General features: G+C 37.1%; 2 protein-coding genes across 2 annotated transcripts; one reads left to right on the forward strand and one right to left on the reverse strand.

The window, feature by feature from the left end:
- The first annotated feature begins 1,996 nt into the window (after positions 1 to 1,996).
- On the forward strand, positions 1,997 to 9,286 carry LOC116266372 (SNF1-related protein kinase regulatory subunit beta-3). Its single transcript, XM_031647552.2, has 3 exons — positions 1,997 to 2,557; positions 8,552 to 8,684; positions 8,780 to 9,286. The coding sequence occupies exons 2-3, from the start codon at positions 8,658 to 8,660 to the stop codon at positions 9,095 to 9,097; spliced, it is 345 nt and encodes a 114-aa protein (XP_031503412.1). The 5' UTR covers positions 1,997 to 2,557; positions 8,552 to 8,657; the 3' UTR covers positions 9,098 to 9,286.
- Positions 9,287 to 10,382: 1,096 nt separating this feature from the next.
- LOC116266135 (uncharacterized) lies at positions 10,383 to 14,795 on the reverse strand. Its single transcript, XM_031647236.2, has 5 exons — positions 14,591 to 14,795; positions 11,224 to 11,304; positions 10,997 to 11,133; positions 10,762 to 10,910; positions 10,383 to 10,685 (listed from the first exon to the last, which is right to left on the reverse strand). Exons 1-5 carry the CDS (start codon positions 14,637 to 14,639, stop codon positions 10,598 to 10,600), a joined length of 504 nt encoding a protein of 167 aa, XP_031503096.1. The 5' UTR covers positions 14,640 to 14,795; the 3' UTR covers positions 10,383 to 10,597.
- Positions 14,796 to 18,231: the final 3,436 nt, after the last annotated feature.

Consider the following 18,231-nt stretch of genomic DNA (forward strand, 5'->3'; position numbering starts at 1 on the left):
GAGAGAGAGAGAAGGAATTCAAGATTACTAAAACATCATTCCAATGAGAGGTTGGAAGCTTACAACGTCATACATGACCAGATGACAAAAGCAAAAGAAGGTCCATCTAACCGCCAAATCGAACTATGCATGGTGGGAAGCATATTTACGAGTGAGAAGTGCTACATCAAAAAGGATATCAAGCCCCATTTCCCTGATATCTACCTTATTTATGTCCATGAAAAACTATATCATTTCGAACCAGACAAGTTGTCTTCCAGGTAGGGTCGAACCAGGTCCTCCATAAAATGTGTTCATTCTTATGATGGTGCAACTAAGGGGCACCAAGCATGATATCCATTAACAGTGATTCTTCCTTAATGTCAATGTTCATAGGCTGGTGCCAAGTATTGTCGAGTAATGCTTGCATGATTGAACATTTCCGAAAAAGGTGAACAACATCTTCTTCTCCTTTGTGATAAAGCAGGCACATGCTGGGAAGTGGAAACCAATTCTCTTAAGGTTCACTCCAACCTGAATGAATTCTTTCAAGCAAAATCAGCCATGCCAAATACTTGGATCTTGGCGTACGTCCCGGCTTGCAAATGAACATCATTTGGAAAAATATGGACGCCTGGGGCTAATAAAGAGGTATAGACACGTAATGTAAAGAACTTGCCTTCTGGTGACATCATCGATTGGAACATGCTATTGCCCTCTGTCATAAAGTCGTCTCTGTCCTGGAAATAGTTGAACGGTTTCATCCATGAGCTCCATAAATTGGATTTGTTCCCCACCAATCTTAAAGGGTCCCTCAAACCAAGGGTGTAAAGGCCATATTTAAGTTAATCTTATCTGAGTCCATACCTGGATTGTGGCCCAGCTTAATGCTGATCCGAGCTCATTCAAACGATTCCCGAGTTGTCTCTACGAGTTTGATACGAGGTCTAGGGACTGATGGTCATGCTATAATTTTTCAAATGTTCATGAGGGTCAAAATAAAATTTTAAAAACATTAGAATTAAAAGCTTATTTTTTTTTCAAAATTTGGGGTTTTGGCTCGTTTAAAGATTTTTCTTGGAAATAACAATGTTCAGAGGCAACAGGCAATGCTACTAAAATGGAGCTTCAAATTGAATCGATATTAAAAAAAAAAGATTCAACGAATTGGCTGAGCAAATTGTTTTAAAATAATATCAAATTGAACTCATATTTTAATTGAAAAGCAAAATTTGAATATAAAAATCATTAAAATAGGTTGCCTATCACTGTTGGACTGGAAGCTGTCTTGATCCCAATCGGGACTTATTTAATAGGCTGATTCAAGGGATTTTCACAATGATTTTGACAATATTAAGAGGCCGTTTGTTTACCTCGGAATGACATCCAAAGGGATTTGATGCCACTATTATCAGAAGAGTTGAGGTCAAATCCCCTCTTTTCCTTTCCAACCTCAATTATGAGGTATTAGCCATGTATTAAGGATATCAAATCTTCCTTTTTCTTTTGTTTTTAGCGGTGAAATTCAGTCTTTATTTGATTTATGAGGTTTTTTTTGGACTAGTCTTATATATGAGATCCCAACGGTCACTATTAGTGTTTTATAAAAGAATACTTGTTCAAGTGTTTCGTCAATCTGTTATAATTTTTTTAAAAAATTTATGAAATACTAAAATGTCATAGTTACCAAACGCGTTGAAGCCTATCACTATTAAAAAAATAAAAAGTCAAAACAAAAAAAGTCTATAAAATAGTGGAAATATGTTATTATTACCAAACTGGAGGTTGGTTGACAGTTTGAAAAATCTTTTTGGTTTTAACTTTTTATGATAAAAAAAAAAAGAAAAAAAAGAAAGAGAGCAGCATAACAATTCCGGAAGGGCATTACTAAAACTACGAAGCTAATCTTGGACTTAAAAATCTAAAACGCAGTCGATCGTCGTCATACATAAGTCAAGCAATAGGTACCTTTTATAATTACGACATAAGCATGGCAGTGTCCTCCGAATATCTAAAAGCCAAAAAAGTGCCCGAGAGAAAGGGGCGTTCTGCCGACCTTTCTCCCTCGCCGTCTCCCCGCTCTTCCTTCCTCCACCTCTTACTGACGCGCATTTTGCCAGCGAACGTCGTTCCTCTAGAAGAAACGAAGCGAAGTGTTCTCTTCCGACCCTTTCCGTTGTCCCGCATCGACTGCTTGTCGGTCTCCGCTCTCCGGCGGCTGTTGCCAGTAACCCGAGGGACCCCCTCGCCGAAACGTCTCTCTCGGGTCTGAAATCCGCTGAGAGGCCTCTATTGGACGCCCCAACTACCGGCTGGACACGCTGCAATTGGCAGTTCACCGAGGACTGCTTTCGCAGTTTCATCAACTCGGGCGTCAAAGTCCAATAATCCTAATTTGGAATTTTTAGCGCGTGAAGGCACGGGACGCCGGCTGCAACTGCATTAGGGTTTCAGCCTTCGAGTCGGACGAGTTTCGGCGTCCGGCCGTAGCGGTTTGGCGGGGACAGCGTATTATCTTTATAGAAGCTCCGGCAGAACTTATACAGTCCGTGGCTTCTAAATCCTGGGGAAAGACCAGGTAACGAAATGAAACCCTAGATCTCTCTCTCTCTCTCTCTCTCGGCCGTCTTTCATGGACTGAGCAGGGTCAAGCCTGGATTGCCTATTCCGGTGCATGCAGGAATTCTTTTTCTGCTTGCGCTTGACGAATGGCTAAAACTTAAAACTACAAAGATCTGATGGTCTTGATCGGCGGAAGATGGCCTTTTCTTATCATGGATGGCTGCTTAGTTCTTTGTCATGCATGCCCCCGTTCTTTTGGTTGTTCGCTCTCTGTTACATGTACTTGGTTGTTATGTGAATCGAAAAAATCATTTGGGTTTCTCTTACTTTGCCCTTCTCGTGCATTATACTAAAATAAGATTTTGCCATGTAAAGTTTATGCTCGATGATCGTTTTTACTTGGCTTACTTTGTTCTGGCAAGGGGCCGGGTTCTCCGGTGTACGTTATAATTGGTGAATGTCTGAATGATGATGATGCCTAATTGGGCGTAGCTTGTTGAGGAGTGATGATGCTTGATATGCTTCTATATTTTTGCTGTTGACCCTCCTTCTTGATCATGTTTGTGTAAATGTGTTCATTTTGCTTTTGATATGCTTCTCTTTTTATTTGTACAAATTAGCGTGTTTACTATTTATGGATTCTAGGCTTCCTATCTGTTTCCGACTCTATGAGTTGCGCGCATCATTTAGGGTATATTTTCTATTTTCTGACAATTTTTGACGTGAAGAATTTGAAAATCTATAATTTTCGTTGCATAAGATTTATACATCTTAGATGCATGACTAATTCATAAGCTAACAACTCTAACGCCCAAAATTTCCAACATTCAGATAAATGTAAAATTTTTATCTAAGATACAATCTTCACATGAATTTCCTAGGACCTACTACATAAATCTTTTGCATTTGTTGACGTTGGAATTTTAAATGCAGAAACATATTGAAGGCAGCCCCTTAACTATGCATTTCCATCTCTGGCATTTGGGCCAGATGCAGTTTCGCACTTTGTGTTTTGTCTCATGGGTATTGACTTCATGTGTTTCCTTGTCCAATAGGGTAAATCAAGGAAATGGCAATATCTATGTTTGTGTGTATGCATATGTATGTATGGGAAATGAGTAAAACCTTTCAATTTTGGGACTGGGTTTTTAAAATCGCTTTCTCTTCCTATATTAGTGGAGACGATAGTCGTGAAAAGGAAAAATGAAAAAGAAGAAGGGAGAGAAGGAAAATGTAAGTGACAGAGAAAGGAAGGGGAGTAGTTGAAGCTTTGAACCCATTTTATAGGTATATCACATGGGTGGGGGTGCGAGTGTAAGCATTGGTGCAGAGCATTGTCAAGGAACTTGAGTTAAATTACTAAACACAAGCAACTGTACCTGTCAACTTGCTGGCCTTTGAGCCATGAAGGGCCCTTGCCCAAATGGAAGGTCATGTTTCATGTTTGTTTTGCTTTGCCCTATTTATTATCAAACTATCAGTTGAGTGAATCTATGCTAGTTCTCATTTAATCGTTTCTCCTATCACCTAGATACAGTTCTTTGTTATGTATGATCATTTTCCAATCCACCAACAATGCAAGAGCTGTTTGCAACTTTGCAAGTGTCCAAGCAACAAACGTTGGACTTGAGATCAGATTGAAACAAAGTCCAAATTCGTAGGCACTAAATCACATGGGTATGGGTACGGAGATGTGGGTATAGGTACAATAATTTTAGAAAACGTGGTTATGAGGTATGGCAGCATATATGTAATATATGCAAAATCCCACAAAAGCTCATGCATTTTATTAAAAAAAGGAAGGTTTAATGTGTTCTGGATCGGGTCTTATATATGTGTGTGTGTGTGTGTGTATGTACATATATATGTATAAAATCCCACAAAATTCATGCGTTTTGTTATGAAGAAAAAGGGTTAATGCATTTTGGATTGCTGTGCCCGTGTCACTATGTTTATACGGGTACAAAGACCAATCTGACATGCCCATGTTACTTTGCACGAGTAACTTGCGCTATTCCAAGTCTCAAAAGGCACATGGTTGTCAAAATCAAAAGTTAGGTTGGTCAAAGGCAAAGCCCTAAAGAGATAGTGAATTAGTGAGACTAATTGGTTTTTGGTCCAACTCGGTTGACTAAAATAAAATCAATAGCATGTGCATACACATACAGTGCACAAAAATACATGTACATAAAATACCCTATAGAACCTATATACTGTATATAGAGTATAGATTATAGAGCATTATAATTTGGAGCATGTAAGATATATACAGTAATTCATGGTTTAGTGCACAAAAAATACGTGGAAAGGTTAACATTTTAGAGCAGAAAAAGTAAACGCTACAGAGAATACAAAATACAGAAAGCAGTTTATAGACTTAGAGTTTCATGTTCCACAGAAAAAAATGTACATACATTGTGCTCTATACAAAGCTTCACATTTCTTTTTTGGTGGGGAAAAAAGAGGAAGGGGGGGGGTTGGAGAGAGAGTCTTAAAGCAACAGGAAGCTGGACATATTGTTTTTATAGGTTTAAATAGAAGGAAAAAGCAAAAAGAAACAAAATGGAAAACTCTACTAACAAATGATTTCGTAAACAATCTACTAGGAAACACATACTAAGCCACCATTTTTATCTTTAGATGTGCTTTCTGAGCCATAAAAAGAAAACCTGGCTCTTATAACACCAAAAGTGGAATGCTTAAAGGTCAAAGTTTTTTATAAACTTAACTTGATTCAAACACTTTTTGTAATAGGCAAGTAGTGGTAATCATATTAGTATATTTAGGTTAAGACTTTGCAGTGAGTCGGTCAATTTTTAAGCTTAGATGTTTGGAATTAAAGGTCACACCATAAGGTGGATTCTAGAACCTAGAACATATGGTTGAAATATGTTAAAAATGAAGAATGTGGTAAAGCATGTTGGAAAATATGACTTGTTGAACACATTTCTTTTATGTGTGTGCGTGTGTGCACATCAAATGATTATGTAAACTATCTATTTAGGATTTGGGATCCAGGTTGTTTTTATTCCAGTCATCTATCTGTGCTCAGCATGTTAAAAGCATTGTCACAAATTTTGCTTTTGGGTATGAAATGACAAGGTTTTTTTAGGTATAATACGACAAAGTTGAAAATCTTGGCAAGTTTTAAAAAGTTAAAAGACTAAAATAAAATGTGAAAGTAAAAATTTGGTACTTACAAAATGTAAAAAGCATGAACAAGCGAAAAAAATGCCAAAAAAGAAATATACGTTTTTTCTCTGTTTTTTTTTTTTCATTTTGGAGTTTAAAAAAAACAACTTTCTTTTCTCATTTTTCTGGGCTGACTTGTTTTTAACATTTTTTTTCGTTTTATTCGCGTTTTAGGCTGTATCCATGTGACATAGATTTGTTTTAGACCATGGATCTTCTTTAAGCGCATACTACTCATAAGGTAAGGTTTCTACCCAAGTAGATGTCCCGTAGTGCATGTTCTGATTATGGTGTTTGTTAGCTAGATTCAGTGTCACAAAGAAACTTGAACTTGGCAGGAGCATTTTAGAATTTGGAAAATGATTCAAAATTATAGGAAGACAGTATTAGCATATAAGCTAGAGAAGATAATGTTACATAAGTATAGGATCTTGCACTTTGACATTGGGATACTTTGAATATTTGGATCTTTGACACAAAGTAGGTGGAATTAAGATTATATAATAAGGTAGAATTAATACATTCTGGAATACAACATGGTGATAAATCATAAATGTTGAATGCAAGTAATAACCGAAAGGAGCACTAATTAGCATGTTGTAGAAAAGCATATGCTAAGACCAATGTTCACAATGTTACATTTGTATCATTAAATTAACTTCAAATGATAATATTGAGAGAACCTGGCAATATCATCGAAGTGTCATCACATGTCATGAAGATATAACATCAGTTCTTCTCTTTCTATTTCTTGGAAAAGGTCCTACTTGTACTTTTTTAGCTTGCAAATGTATGTTTCCATTTTGTTTGTTGCTTCCATAATCTAAAAAAATCTTTTGAAATTTTTAAATATTCTTGCAAAGAAAAAGGTTAGAGAACTAGCAAAGTCACATGGGTGTGGGTGTGGATACAGCTGCAGCTACAGACTGTGCAGGTATGAAGTGTTTTCCAAAAAACCTTGGGTGCAGGGATACACACACATATAATGGATGACAAAACCAAAAAAAAGTTGTTTGTTGACTAAAGGTGTTAAACCACTGAATTTATGACTCATTTATCAACTCCAACTCCTATATGCAAAGTCAATTCTGACGTGCATATATCAAGTTGATTGCACTTATTAAAGCTGGCAATTGCATTTGCTGAGTTGGAGCAGCACCAGCGCCCATCGTGCGTTTAACGACAGGTGCAGCAACCTCCTCAAGGAGTCAATGTTGCATAGGTAACTTGTTATTTTATAACTTTTTCCCCATTATTATCAATTTTTAATTGTTTGAAATTCCAAGATATTCCGGACAAAAACCACATTGGAGAAAAACTCTGAGAAAATTTATTGCTGACATGATATAAGAATATGCTCTGAAGGCCCCGAACTTACATAAAATTATAGCGTTAGAAATGAAATAGTAAAAGATGTTGAGGGGTTTTATAAATGAAATATTGATTGTGAAATATTGTTGAATATGGCTGGGGCATGTGCCGGTGCCTATTATGGCACTGTAAGATAGCTTGACATGATTAAACTAGGAGTTGAAGAGTTGGTGATGGCCATTTAAGATTTGGAAACTACAATTATTGAGGTTGTGGCTGTAAGTAGCTTGAAATGAAGAGATTGAAGAGGTATGGTTGGGCCTTTGTACTAGGACAACACTTAACCATATAAGGCTTTAGAACATTGGAAAGACCCTGTTGAAGGTTCCGAGTAGAACTACTTTGTGTTATGTAACAGACTGTTTTCCTACTAGACAAGTGGAAAATATATCTGGAAAGAGAAAATTCACCTTGAATAGATAAGAACAGGTAAAATCTATAGCTTAACCTTTACTGGACCTAAAGCTCCAGAAAATTCATTTCCAGGTAACAGTTGAAACCCTTCTCTCTCTCTCTCTCTCTCTCGTAAAATTCAAATTTCTGGGGTTATGCCTTATTACATTGAAAGTTTTATGACCTTGTATTTCCTTCAAAATTCAAAACCAATTCTCCTTGTGTGTGTGCGTGTTTGTAGTTTTTACATATACATGTACATTACCCGTATATCTAAATATCCAAAACCAACTCTGTTTGCGTGTGTTTGAAACGAACATGTATCCATTTATTTATTTTTGTTATTATATCTTTGTCACAAATATTGCAGTTTTATTTTACAATGTCATGTTAAAAATGGAAAAAAATCAATAAAAATATAACATTTTTATTGCCTTTTTCTTATGTTTTCAGATTCTTTACTTTTGAGGTTTCTTTTAACATTTAAATGACTGTTTGAATTTTTATAGATGTTTCTGTAAAATAAAGTTAGTGTAAAAACTCAAAGTTTCATGTTTCTTCTATTCATTTTCTCTATTTTTTCATTTTTTGAGTTTCAGAGGTTTTCCCAAGAAGTAGAAAACTTCTTGACTAAAACCCAAAAAGGTTTTTGCCAATAACAACCTGAAAGCAGTATGTCATATTTGTGGTAACGGTTTATATTTTATAATTTTATATTTAAACGTATGATGTGCCCTCACATGCAAGGAAATAGTTGCTGATGTCGAGCCCTTAGTTAATGTTTTGAAAACTACTTTTGGTATTATTAGGCCTTCTGAGAGTCTGAGACTTGGATGATATTGAGCCTCTTTCAACTTGTCGTTTACTTGATCTTTGGAAAGGAACCAGTTTGCTTGTAGTGAGTTTTGCTGTATTATATTCTGTGTTTACATTTTGTCCCCTATCTTTTGATTGTTCTGCATATCTTAGGCCAACATATTTTCATGTTTGCACCTTTTGCAAATTATAGTTAATGCAACTGAACTCCTTTCTGAATTTTGCTGGAATCATATAGGTAACTTGTGAAAGTGATCCAATAAGAGGGTGTCTTTTTCATCCTCAAGAATTCATGGTTGATGTGGTGTACAATTGATGAAATTTAAGCTGCTTACTGCAACACCATGGACAACCTTTATGCTGAAGAATATGTAAGGAATCCCCTTTTATTTCCTAAGGTAGCAAAAAACTTTTTTTCCCCGAATGGAGTGTTTACTATTTTTCTACCGATTTCCATGATGTGCAGGAAGAAGTCAGTGTAGTTGGTTTTGAAGCTCCAAAATCACCTGAAGCAAGTTACAACAGCGCCTTCCCTGGTCATGAGGATGAAGCAAGAGATCCTCCCCTGGTTCCTCCGCACTTACAGCATACCTTGTTAAGCTTTCCTGCTAGCAAAGATGCCTCTGGAAGCATTCCAGCACCTCAAAATGTAATTTTAAACCATTTGTATATCGAGAACAGGGACAGCCCTCAGCCTGTTGTGGCTCTTGGGCTGACCCACAGGTTCCGTTCAAAATTTGTGACGGTCGTGTTATATAAACCCATCCAAAGAAGGGGATCTTGAAGGAGTATCTGCATAGGTCTAGTTCACCTCGTGATTTGTTGAGGGGTGCTGATCCTTGTTGTATTCTTCTTTTCCTTTTGGGATGGAGAGACACCCATAGCTGCTGAATACAGTTGCAGGTGCATAATTTGGTTCGTGCTGAAAGTTGAATCGTTATACCGATTGGAAAGAGGCATGTCTTCCTTTTGAGTGTTTTTGTTCTTTAAATTATGTGGCTCTTTTTTATTTTATTTTCCTATATATTGGCAGGGTACATGGGGCCATTTAAATATATTGCACAATACCTGTTATCTGATGATTTCATCATCATTGAGAAAGAGATCTAGTTCCTTTGGTAATCAATTGATGTCTTCTGTTACTGTTCTGTATGAAGGTGACTGTTGCCATACGTGTGTATTTTTTGGATAACATTCTTGTCCTAATTTAGTGCTTGTGACATCTTAGTTATGCAGGATCCCAGGTTCTTCATGCTTGCTGAATTGCTTCAGTGTCGCTGTTATGTTCATTTCAGGGGCCTTTTGGCAACAGAAACAGTTTGTTACTGTTTGTCATGGAATACTCATGGAATACTATAATGTATTCCATGAATTTGCTACAATTTTGGGCAAGATTCAAGGAACGTTAACAACCTCTTCCCATTGTCAAACCAAAAGTCAGTGTTGCTGTTATGCGGCATAAAAGTTACTAAGCTATGGTTTATGTGTTCTTTACTGTCTCCACTTTATTTCAAATCATGTCTATGTAATTCAGGAAGAAGCCTTATCGTACAAACAAAACGTGTTTAGCCAATTAAGTTACACAAGAGGATCGTGTCCCAAACAGCTTGATGGTGTGACATTTTAGTTCCCGAACGTTTTGTTCCACTTGAAATTTTAGTTGCCTAAACGACTCAAGTATGATGAGTTTCATCCTGCAGGTGTCAAGACAACAACAAAGAAACCACTGTCAACAGAACTAATATAACTTGCTTGTCGTGGCACATAACTAGAATTACGATGCTGATCGTTCCTGTTTAAAATAGTGGGTTTTGCCCTTAACAGGAGCCCATTCTCTTGGTGACTGCCTATTCCGAAATCATGTTTGGTCATCACTTGGCGGCTGAGTTCTACTCTCGCAGGAAAAGTGTTGCATATTTAGCTACTAAATTTTGGTAGTTAATATTCTGCCTAGAGCGACCACTCTTAACGTTCAGAAGCAATCTAAGCTGGCGACCAAATTTCAGAAAGTCAATTATAGAACGTTTTGTGACGAAAGGTTTCACTTGGACAACTTTCTGGACCCTGCCTAACATAAAATGAATTTGATTTTTTATCATCAGTGAAAAAGTTTTTGTTCACATGTCTAACACCTTATTCTAAGTGAATGATTGCCCTGAGGGCGTGCATAAGAAGTCTATCTACTCTAGATCAGCAACTGTGACCTGCTTGCACTTCCAAGAGAAGTACAATCATTCCCTGACATGAACGTATTTCATAGACGATATACATTTTCTAAATGCCATCAACCTTTTACTTGACCTCGGCCATCACAGACTCTGCAATACCGGGCAGAGGAGCATTTGGAACAATAGCTCCATTTCTTTGGCAGCCTGAACAAGAATGTTACATATATCAGCAGATAATCAATACTAAAGGAAAGGAAAGGGGAAGCAATTCCATACATACCCCGCAGTGTATCGAGTGGCCATGTTCTTTGCGTTTAATCTAGCCTGCTCAGCAGTTGCTTCGCCCAGTCTCTTGAGCACATATCCTTCACCATTACATTCTGCACAAAGACCAGAACCACCGCAAGCTTCACATGGCTTGGAAGGGCTCTAAAAACAGGAGCAATGTCAGAAAGTTTCTTGCAGTAGAAATGTTTATATTGTTAAAGATCATACATGAATGGCTGAGTCATTACTTCCGTGAATTCCGAAGCTTTTCTGTTCCCCAAAACAAATGCTGCCCCAGTTCCAACAGCTAGTACTGTGACTAAAATTGCTGTTGCAGTTTCAGGTACTCCTCGTGCTGTTTGACAGCCCCTCATATTTGCTTTTCCTGATGGCTTCGGACGATTATTAACACATCATATTTCTCAGCAAGATCATGCGATTCATGCTGTAACAAGTAAGTTTATAGTGAAATTACTCTGTTGATGCTGACACTCATAGTTCAGTAGATTTGGTCTGCACTCCCTGATGCGAAATGAGTCTCCATGATCAAAACAACCTGCATGTATTCAAAGCGTAAGGATATAAAACTTCATGATGCACTAACTGATGGCAGTAGAGATTGCAAAAACATATTTGCAACTATGAAGTCCTTCATTTCATGTCAATGGTGCTACTGAGTTGCAGATCTAATCTTTCGTGCCAATGCATAGTTTAACAGAATTGCATTACAGCTATCTATATAAGAGGTTTTATGTCGAAAGCACATAACATTAACCATGTCAAGCACATCAGCTAATAGCGCACGGCTACCAAATTATTCATAAATCATAAGGCATTTATTGTTCGTGGCTACCTTCACAATTGTTAGTGACTTTTTGCTTCAGAGATGGGAAATTTCACTAGGGTGAAGAGGTTTTCATCTTCTTTCTCTTCCTCCTTTTTTCCATCAAGTTTAGAACACATTCTCAGAGAAGATACCACAGGTCACACCAACAATGATAGGGCAAAAAGGTTTCTGCACCAACTGAACACTGGATGATGGATGGCAGAGCTCGGATCAAAATTGGTTCATGAAATTACAGTATAATACTTGCACAAGTTGCATGTAACTTAAAACTTTTATATTGTCTTGACTTGACTTGCGAAGCTTTGGTTGGAACTCAGAGTTGGTTCAGTTTTCTCACCTTCCAACTGAGGTGATGTGTCTGATAGAGTTCCTGAAAGAAATTTGTACATGCTTGTTCAAAGCCCTAAACTCCTGCTATCAAACTATACTCATGCAGCCGAGCATCTACACCAATTTACAATGTAGATTCCAACAAGGTGAAGTTGAGTAGGTCCAACTCTATGATGGATGTGGGTAGAGGCATTGCTTCTGTTGAAAAACATGTGAAGCTAAAGATTGGTTGGACTTACTTCAGACATAGTCAACAGTGTCCTTAACTTTGTCTATTTGCCTTTATTTTCTTTTATCATATTATTTTTTTCATTTTTAACATTTTGCATTACCTTTTTCATGTCCATACCTGTATTTAAGTGTATTCTAGTCTGCCACACAGGAAATTAGAGTTATGAATAGACAATGTCGATTCACATTATTGAGCTAATTTAGACATCAGCAGACAATCCAATGGAAATGAAGAGTCTCAAGGTTGTGTCTTGAAAGTTTGTCTGTGTAGCTCTAAAGGTATAAACTATGTAGCAGTAGCTTCATCCCACCAATGGACTAGCATATTGAGCATATATGGGATCAGTTTTGATACTCTCCTATTTAGAACAAAATTGCTTCCATTCTCATTGCTATTTTGCACAGGCCGTTATCTATTATTGGATCTATATCTTACCTCTTGTTTATAAAAATAAAGTTAAAAGCACAGGAGACCAAAGGTACTCCATCAGATTGAGAAATTCTGTTGAAGACAAGACAGACAACAAAACTTGCATGACACCAAACCCTATCTTAACACCGAACTAGATTCCTGTTCTGCTGAGCATGGATTTTGGTAAGACACTGTCATATAAGTACTTTTGTTAATGACAGACCTCCGATGCTTTCCATTAAGGACTCAAAAAGATGTAGTAGTTCGGTGCCCTTGAAACACCAATTGGTGTGGTTAAGAAAGCATAATTACCTGTGTTAGCTAATTTGCAGCCTTTCAGCAAGGCCGTTGAACAAAATAAAATTCATGGAGAAAAAAAGGATAAACAATGAAAATGAAGGGACTAATTATGAGTAAAAATAAATTATTTGAAAAGCAAATTTTTAATCCTAAATGAAATGGGTTTCTGATAAATGAAAAACAAGAGTATCCAAGCTTTCTTCTCTTTGGAGAAAGCACTTAGTGTCTGGTTTCCAATACTTGTTCCTGGAAGCAAGATTTCCCTATAAGTAGAAGTCCCCAGTATATATCTTCTGTACTTATCCATACCAGTCGGTTGCCAGCCTCTTTTCTTTCGTACCAGTCTAAGCATTAACATGATGACCCCAGTAAGCACCTTATGTTGTTTCAAGAAATTCGCCAATGGAGATTAAACCTCAAAATTGGAAATTAGCACGCCTTTTACGTCATGTCAATGGTTGTGCATCTGATCATCGCAATCTGCTTCCTGCAGAAACTTCCTTAAACCTTCAACGTTTTTTTTAATATCCTATATGTTCCTCTTTGCATTCTATGGGGCTAGGCAGTCTTTGCATTTGTCAGTAAGTAGTTGAACACCATACCGAAATTTAACGTGGTCATGAGACTTTTAATGGGGCAAACTCCGTCCATATTTTTCAGGGACACAATAAAATGCACAAAGAACAAGAAAGCATTTGTCAAGCATCAGACTGTGGAAGCAACCAACAGTTGTGATTCCATCGAATTGCAGCAAAAAGGAACGCATAGACGACACAGCTAGTTTATGTTTTCACAGGACATATATCTAATTACTTGGCATGAATGGTTCCAGTGGAAATGCAAAATGATAAAGTTTGTTATATCCCTATAAATCTAAAGTGCATACTTTGGGCAAACGAAGAATCACCAAAATCAATTGAACCTAAAGAAACACTATTTATACCCGTGTTCAAGATCCGTCAACACACAAGCCGTGCATTGGGAAGCTAACGAAAGGACCAATGAGGAAGATATGTAACATGAGGAAGTCCGGGCAGTCAGGAGCAGTAACGATGCTAACAGACATGGATGTTTACCGGTTAAAACTATTAAAACGGTCCTTAGTAGCTCCTGACTGTTGTCTTTTTTTTTTCTCTTTTTCTTTTTTTTTTCCTTTGTGGATCCTAAGCAATCGAACATGACCGCATGGACGAATTCATGTTGCAGACGTGAATTACGTAAACCAGGTGCTCTGTCGAATGACATAACTAAGAATCACGATTGCCTGCAATAAGCGTAATGCTGCCACCATTTGAGAATTAAAGAGAGAACATAACAGCATGACGATTTTGATTACAAGACAAGGAACATAATGCTGTTTCAGAATTGAAGAGACATCAAAGAATGGGAATCCCGACCACAGTCAATATACCCAACGCTACCGACAATTGCTGCAGAGTAGGAATTCTCACAACAAACAGGAAACACTTTGAAATTCAGCACGAAGCACAAGCCACAAGCCACAAGCCACAAGCCACAAACAATTTCAGAATCGAAGAAAGGAATGACATTGTAAGATCCTGATTGTAAGCACACAACGCTTTAAAACCCGCACCAAAGGCAAGCTACCAACAATTTCAGAACTGAAGACAGGCATATCAGAGTGAGAATCCTGATTACAAACAGGCAACACTTACTAAAATTCATCTCAGAAGACACGCTAAATTGGAGATTCATTAATACCTCTGGAGACGCAGGAGATCGAGCGGACAGGTGCAGTGAGATGCACCATCGTTCTGATCCTCGCGTACCTGCGTTGGTCAAGGTAAGGAGGAAGGATATGAAGAGGAAGGTTGGCGCGCAGGGACAGGGCTTATCTAGGCAAACCCTTTTCGTGGGTCCCGTGGTATCCTCCTTCCTGTAGAAAGGATGACGGCCACAACATCTGTGGTCTCAACTGGTCTCAACTTGCAACTGTACTCATAAATCTAAAAGATTCGACGATGTATTCAGAAAATTTAGTTTCTTGGAGAATATGTCACAAACAGGAAAGATGATATTTTAAGCTACCCTTGAGGAACAGCTCAGATTTATTGTTATCTCATCAAGTCACATGCATTTCACGGATAGATTTATCTAATTAGTTACTTATTTTAACTATTCATGTTTGATTATTAAATCATAACCTAACTGACCTTTGTCTGGTGAGACTAACAAAAATGTCTCAACTGATAGTGGGCATAATAATGTACGTTCAACCGCCTACCCACTAGAGTATGCGCCTTATGCATGAAACTATGAAAGATGAGAGAGGAAATAGATAAGAGATGAAATCCGGACTTGAGATTGGATGGACAACTTCTTTTATCTCTTTCCACGTCTCCCTGTTTTCCTCTTCCCTCGTGGCCCACCCTTCCTTTCCTTTCCCTCCTTCTCTTGCATTGTTTCCTACGTTCATCTGTGGAAAGCTTCAACTTCTCTCTCTCTCTCTATCCTTATTCTATATAACTTGCCCCATGGATGTATACAAGCTAACCTTTTGTCATACTTTTGTGATTTACTTTTTGGTAATCAAAGGCAAAATATTAATTGACATAGCATAGTTGATAGGACTAACAAAAAGTAAAAAGACATGTCACTAGTATGATTTTTATGGGAGCTATACTTATGTATTTTAAAGTGATGGGACACATGCTTAAGCATTGCTGCCATCATTGCTGATGCAATTCTTGACCTTTAATATAGGGGGAATGATGGGCCGTTGTGTCTATTTTTCGAGCAGTAGGTTATTAACATCAAGCTCACCTGAAACATGTCATATAAGATTTAGAATAATTGCGGATAATTGGTGTGTTGACACACAATGCACTGGAAAATGAACGTCTTAGTTATGTATAGAATGACCACACACTATTGATGGTTTTCTTATATATGCAAATATGCTAGATTGGAGAACCAATGGCTAATTGGTGTCATTGGTGCTATAAAACCTGTTCCTATTGTTTGACACGTTCCAATAAACAATGGTGGACAAACAACTCATTGACATAATTGGCATGCTCATTCTTATTTTATGGAACTCTTTGAATGGGGCGTGCTCATGTATTTCATTTTGAAGGTTGGATGCTATACAAAGGTTAAAAAAAAGGTATTTAACAGTTTTGGACAAACTGTTCCGATATGACGTTTGCCTTGTTATTGGAAAAATAGGGGTAATTTTATTTTTCAGTTGCTTTATTAGTACTATTATTAAATTTGATATCCATCGAAAAAATCAATATAGCAATTTAATTGAGACATTGTTGAATACAGAGGAAAAAATTAGAAGTTAGAGAATATGTTTGACTTATTATGCTAGCCATATGTAGGAGACAGTTTACTCAACGAAAATTAAAACCTCTAATAAATCACATTTGTCCTTAGCTTGTTTGATAAATCACAAAAGTGAGAAAGTATATATTATTTTGTGAAGTATTGGAAAATATCACAAACTTCTTATGGTTATTTAGTAAGGAGCCCATGATGTAAGACTCGTGATCATCTCTTTTCACTTCTACTTACCATGCGCTAATCATTTCTAAAAATGTCAACTCACTTGCTATGAAACAATTTCTCCAAAGAGTTGTATTAAAAAGTTTTACATGAAAATAATTTGAAAGAATTAGAAGAAAAATTTGTCCTTACATTGTGTTAATAGAAAAGGATCTTTACCAGGGGCAGAGACAGGTTTGGGTTATGTGGGGACGATATCTTGGACAGACCCCAAAAAACTTTCCATTTTCATATTGATATTTTTGAACATTTTTTTTTTTCATTTACATATCGGCGCCTCTTAAAAATATAAAATTTTGTACCAAGTGCCTCCTACCAAGAATTTTCTGCTTCTCATGTTTACCTTACAGTTTTTTATATAATGATACACATGCTTGTTCACCTGACAGGAAAGGCAAAAATAGGTAAGGTAGTGCAATATCAAAGTATGCAATATGTTTTTTTTTTCAGAAATAAATTATTGATAGCTGACAATTTGCTCTTTCATGGTGACAGTTGTTTAAGTTGATTGAAATCTTACTTTTCAAGGAGAAGCCATTTAGAAGCATATGTTACAGAAGGTTACCTAATTGAAGAGTGCATTAAAATTTTATTTTTGCTATATATTTTTTTCATTTTTCTTTCCAAGTGAGTGAGGAATTTATGAAAGCCCATTACCATGCAGAGTGGTCATACTCATACCCTCTCTTTATCCCCTAATCTTTTGAGGTTCAGAGCTTGCATCAAGACCAATATGGTTAAGGAGAATAGTTTCCGAGTCAGGTGGCGGCCACAAGAGTCGACACGGCAGCCCTTATGTTCAATGGACCCCCACCCATTTTCACTACACACTTGGGGCTGGTATTTTTTATAGTTACACAATGTAGAGACAAGGTTGAATAATTCATAATTGAATGATGATGTTGTTGGAAAAGTAGATGAAATAATATAAAAATTAAGAAAAGGTTGGGTTTTGGCAAAATTGATGCTTTTATCAAAAGAAAAACAGAGATTCAAGGAAGGAAAGCCTAATTTTAACGTGGTTCGGTGTCAACTCACACCGACGTCCACAAAGGCAGATATCATACTTAGTGTAGATAGCCCTGGATCTTTCTTCTATTTATAATAGAATTACAAGCATCATCATTTCCTGTATCACAGGATTTATATCGATTTTTACAAAAGGAAACAATATCTAATTTACAGTTCTGTTTAATTGCTGCGCTCTCTATTGGGCAACTGTATCTTCATCTCTTGAAGCACTAGTTTGCTTCATAAAAATTCGAAGGTGGACTGGGAAAGAGCTTTGGTAAAAAGGTCGGACACCTATTGAGTTGATGGAACAAATTGAGTTGTAAGAAGACCGAGAGCAACCTTTTCCCTTAGAAAATGATAATCTAATTCAACATGCTTCATTTGAGAATGAAAAACCGGTTTGATAGACACTTGAAGTGCGGACATGTTGTCACAATAGAGAACCGGTGGGTCTGGGAGATAAAGTCCGATGTTTTTAAGGATATATGTAATCCAAGTTAATTCAACAGCAATGGATGCCATTGATTGGTACTTAGCCTCGGTGGTAGATCTGGCCACTGTCGGTTGCTTCTTTGCTGTCCATGATATAGGGTTAGTGCCAAGAAAAGTAACAAAACCTGTAGTTGAGCGACATGTGTTTTACAACCCGCCTAGTCGGAGTCAGAGAAGGCATGAAGTTGGAGTTGCTCCTAAGGATATAAATGACATCCAATATCAATGGAGCCAGTAATGTATTGAAGTAGTCTTTTAACTAATTGGAAGTGACTGACCATGGGCATTTGCATGTATTGACTAATGAAGTTGACAGTGAAAAAAAA

Source organism: Nymphaea colorata, chromosome 12 (assembly GCF_008831285.2).
Source record: "Nymphaea colorata isolate Beijing-Zhang1983 chromosome 12, ASM883128v2, whole genome shotgun sequence".
Taxonomy (NCBI): domain Eukaryota; kingdom Viridiplantae; phylum Streptophyta; class Magnoliopsida; order Nymphaeales; family Nymphaeaceae; genus Nymphaea; species Nymphaea colorata.

Excerpts from the sequence above, each read along its gene's own strand:
- LOC116266135 (XM_031647236.2), bottom strand. The coding sequence starts at position 14,639 with ATGGTGCATCTCACTGCACCTGTCCGCTCGATCTCCTGCGTCTCCAGA. Across the intron at positions 11,305-14,590 it reads GATCTCCTGCGTCTCCAGAG|GTTGTTTTGATCATGGAGAC; the intron begins GTATTAATGAAT and ends GAATACATGCAG. Across the intron at positions 11,134-11,223 it reads TGAGTGTCAGCATCAACAGA|GAAAAGCAAATATGAGGGGC; the intron begins GTAATTTCACTA and ends CGAAGCCATCAG.
- LOC116266372 (XM_031647552.2), top strand. The coding sequence starts at position 8,658 with ATGGACAACCTTTATGCTGAAGAATAT. Across the intron at positions 8,685-8,779 it reads ACCTTTATGCTGAAGAATAT|GAAGAAGTCAGTGTAGTTGG; the intron begins GTAAGGAATCCC and ends CATGATGTGCAG.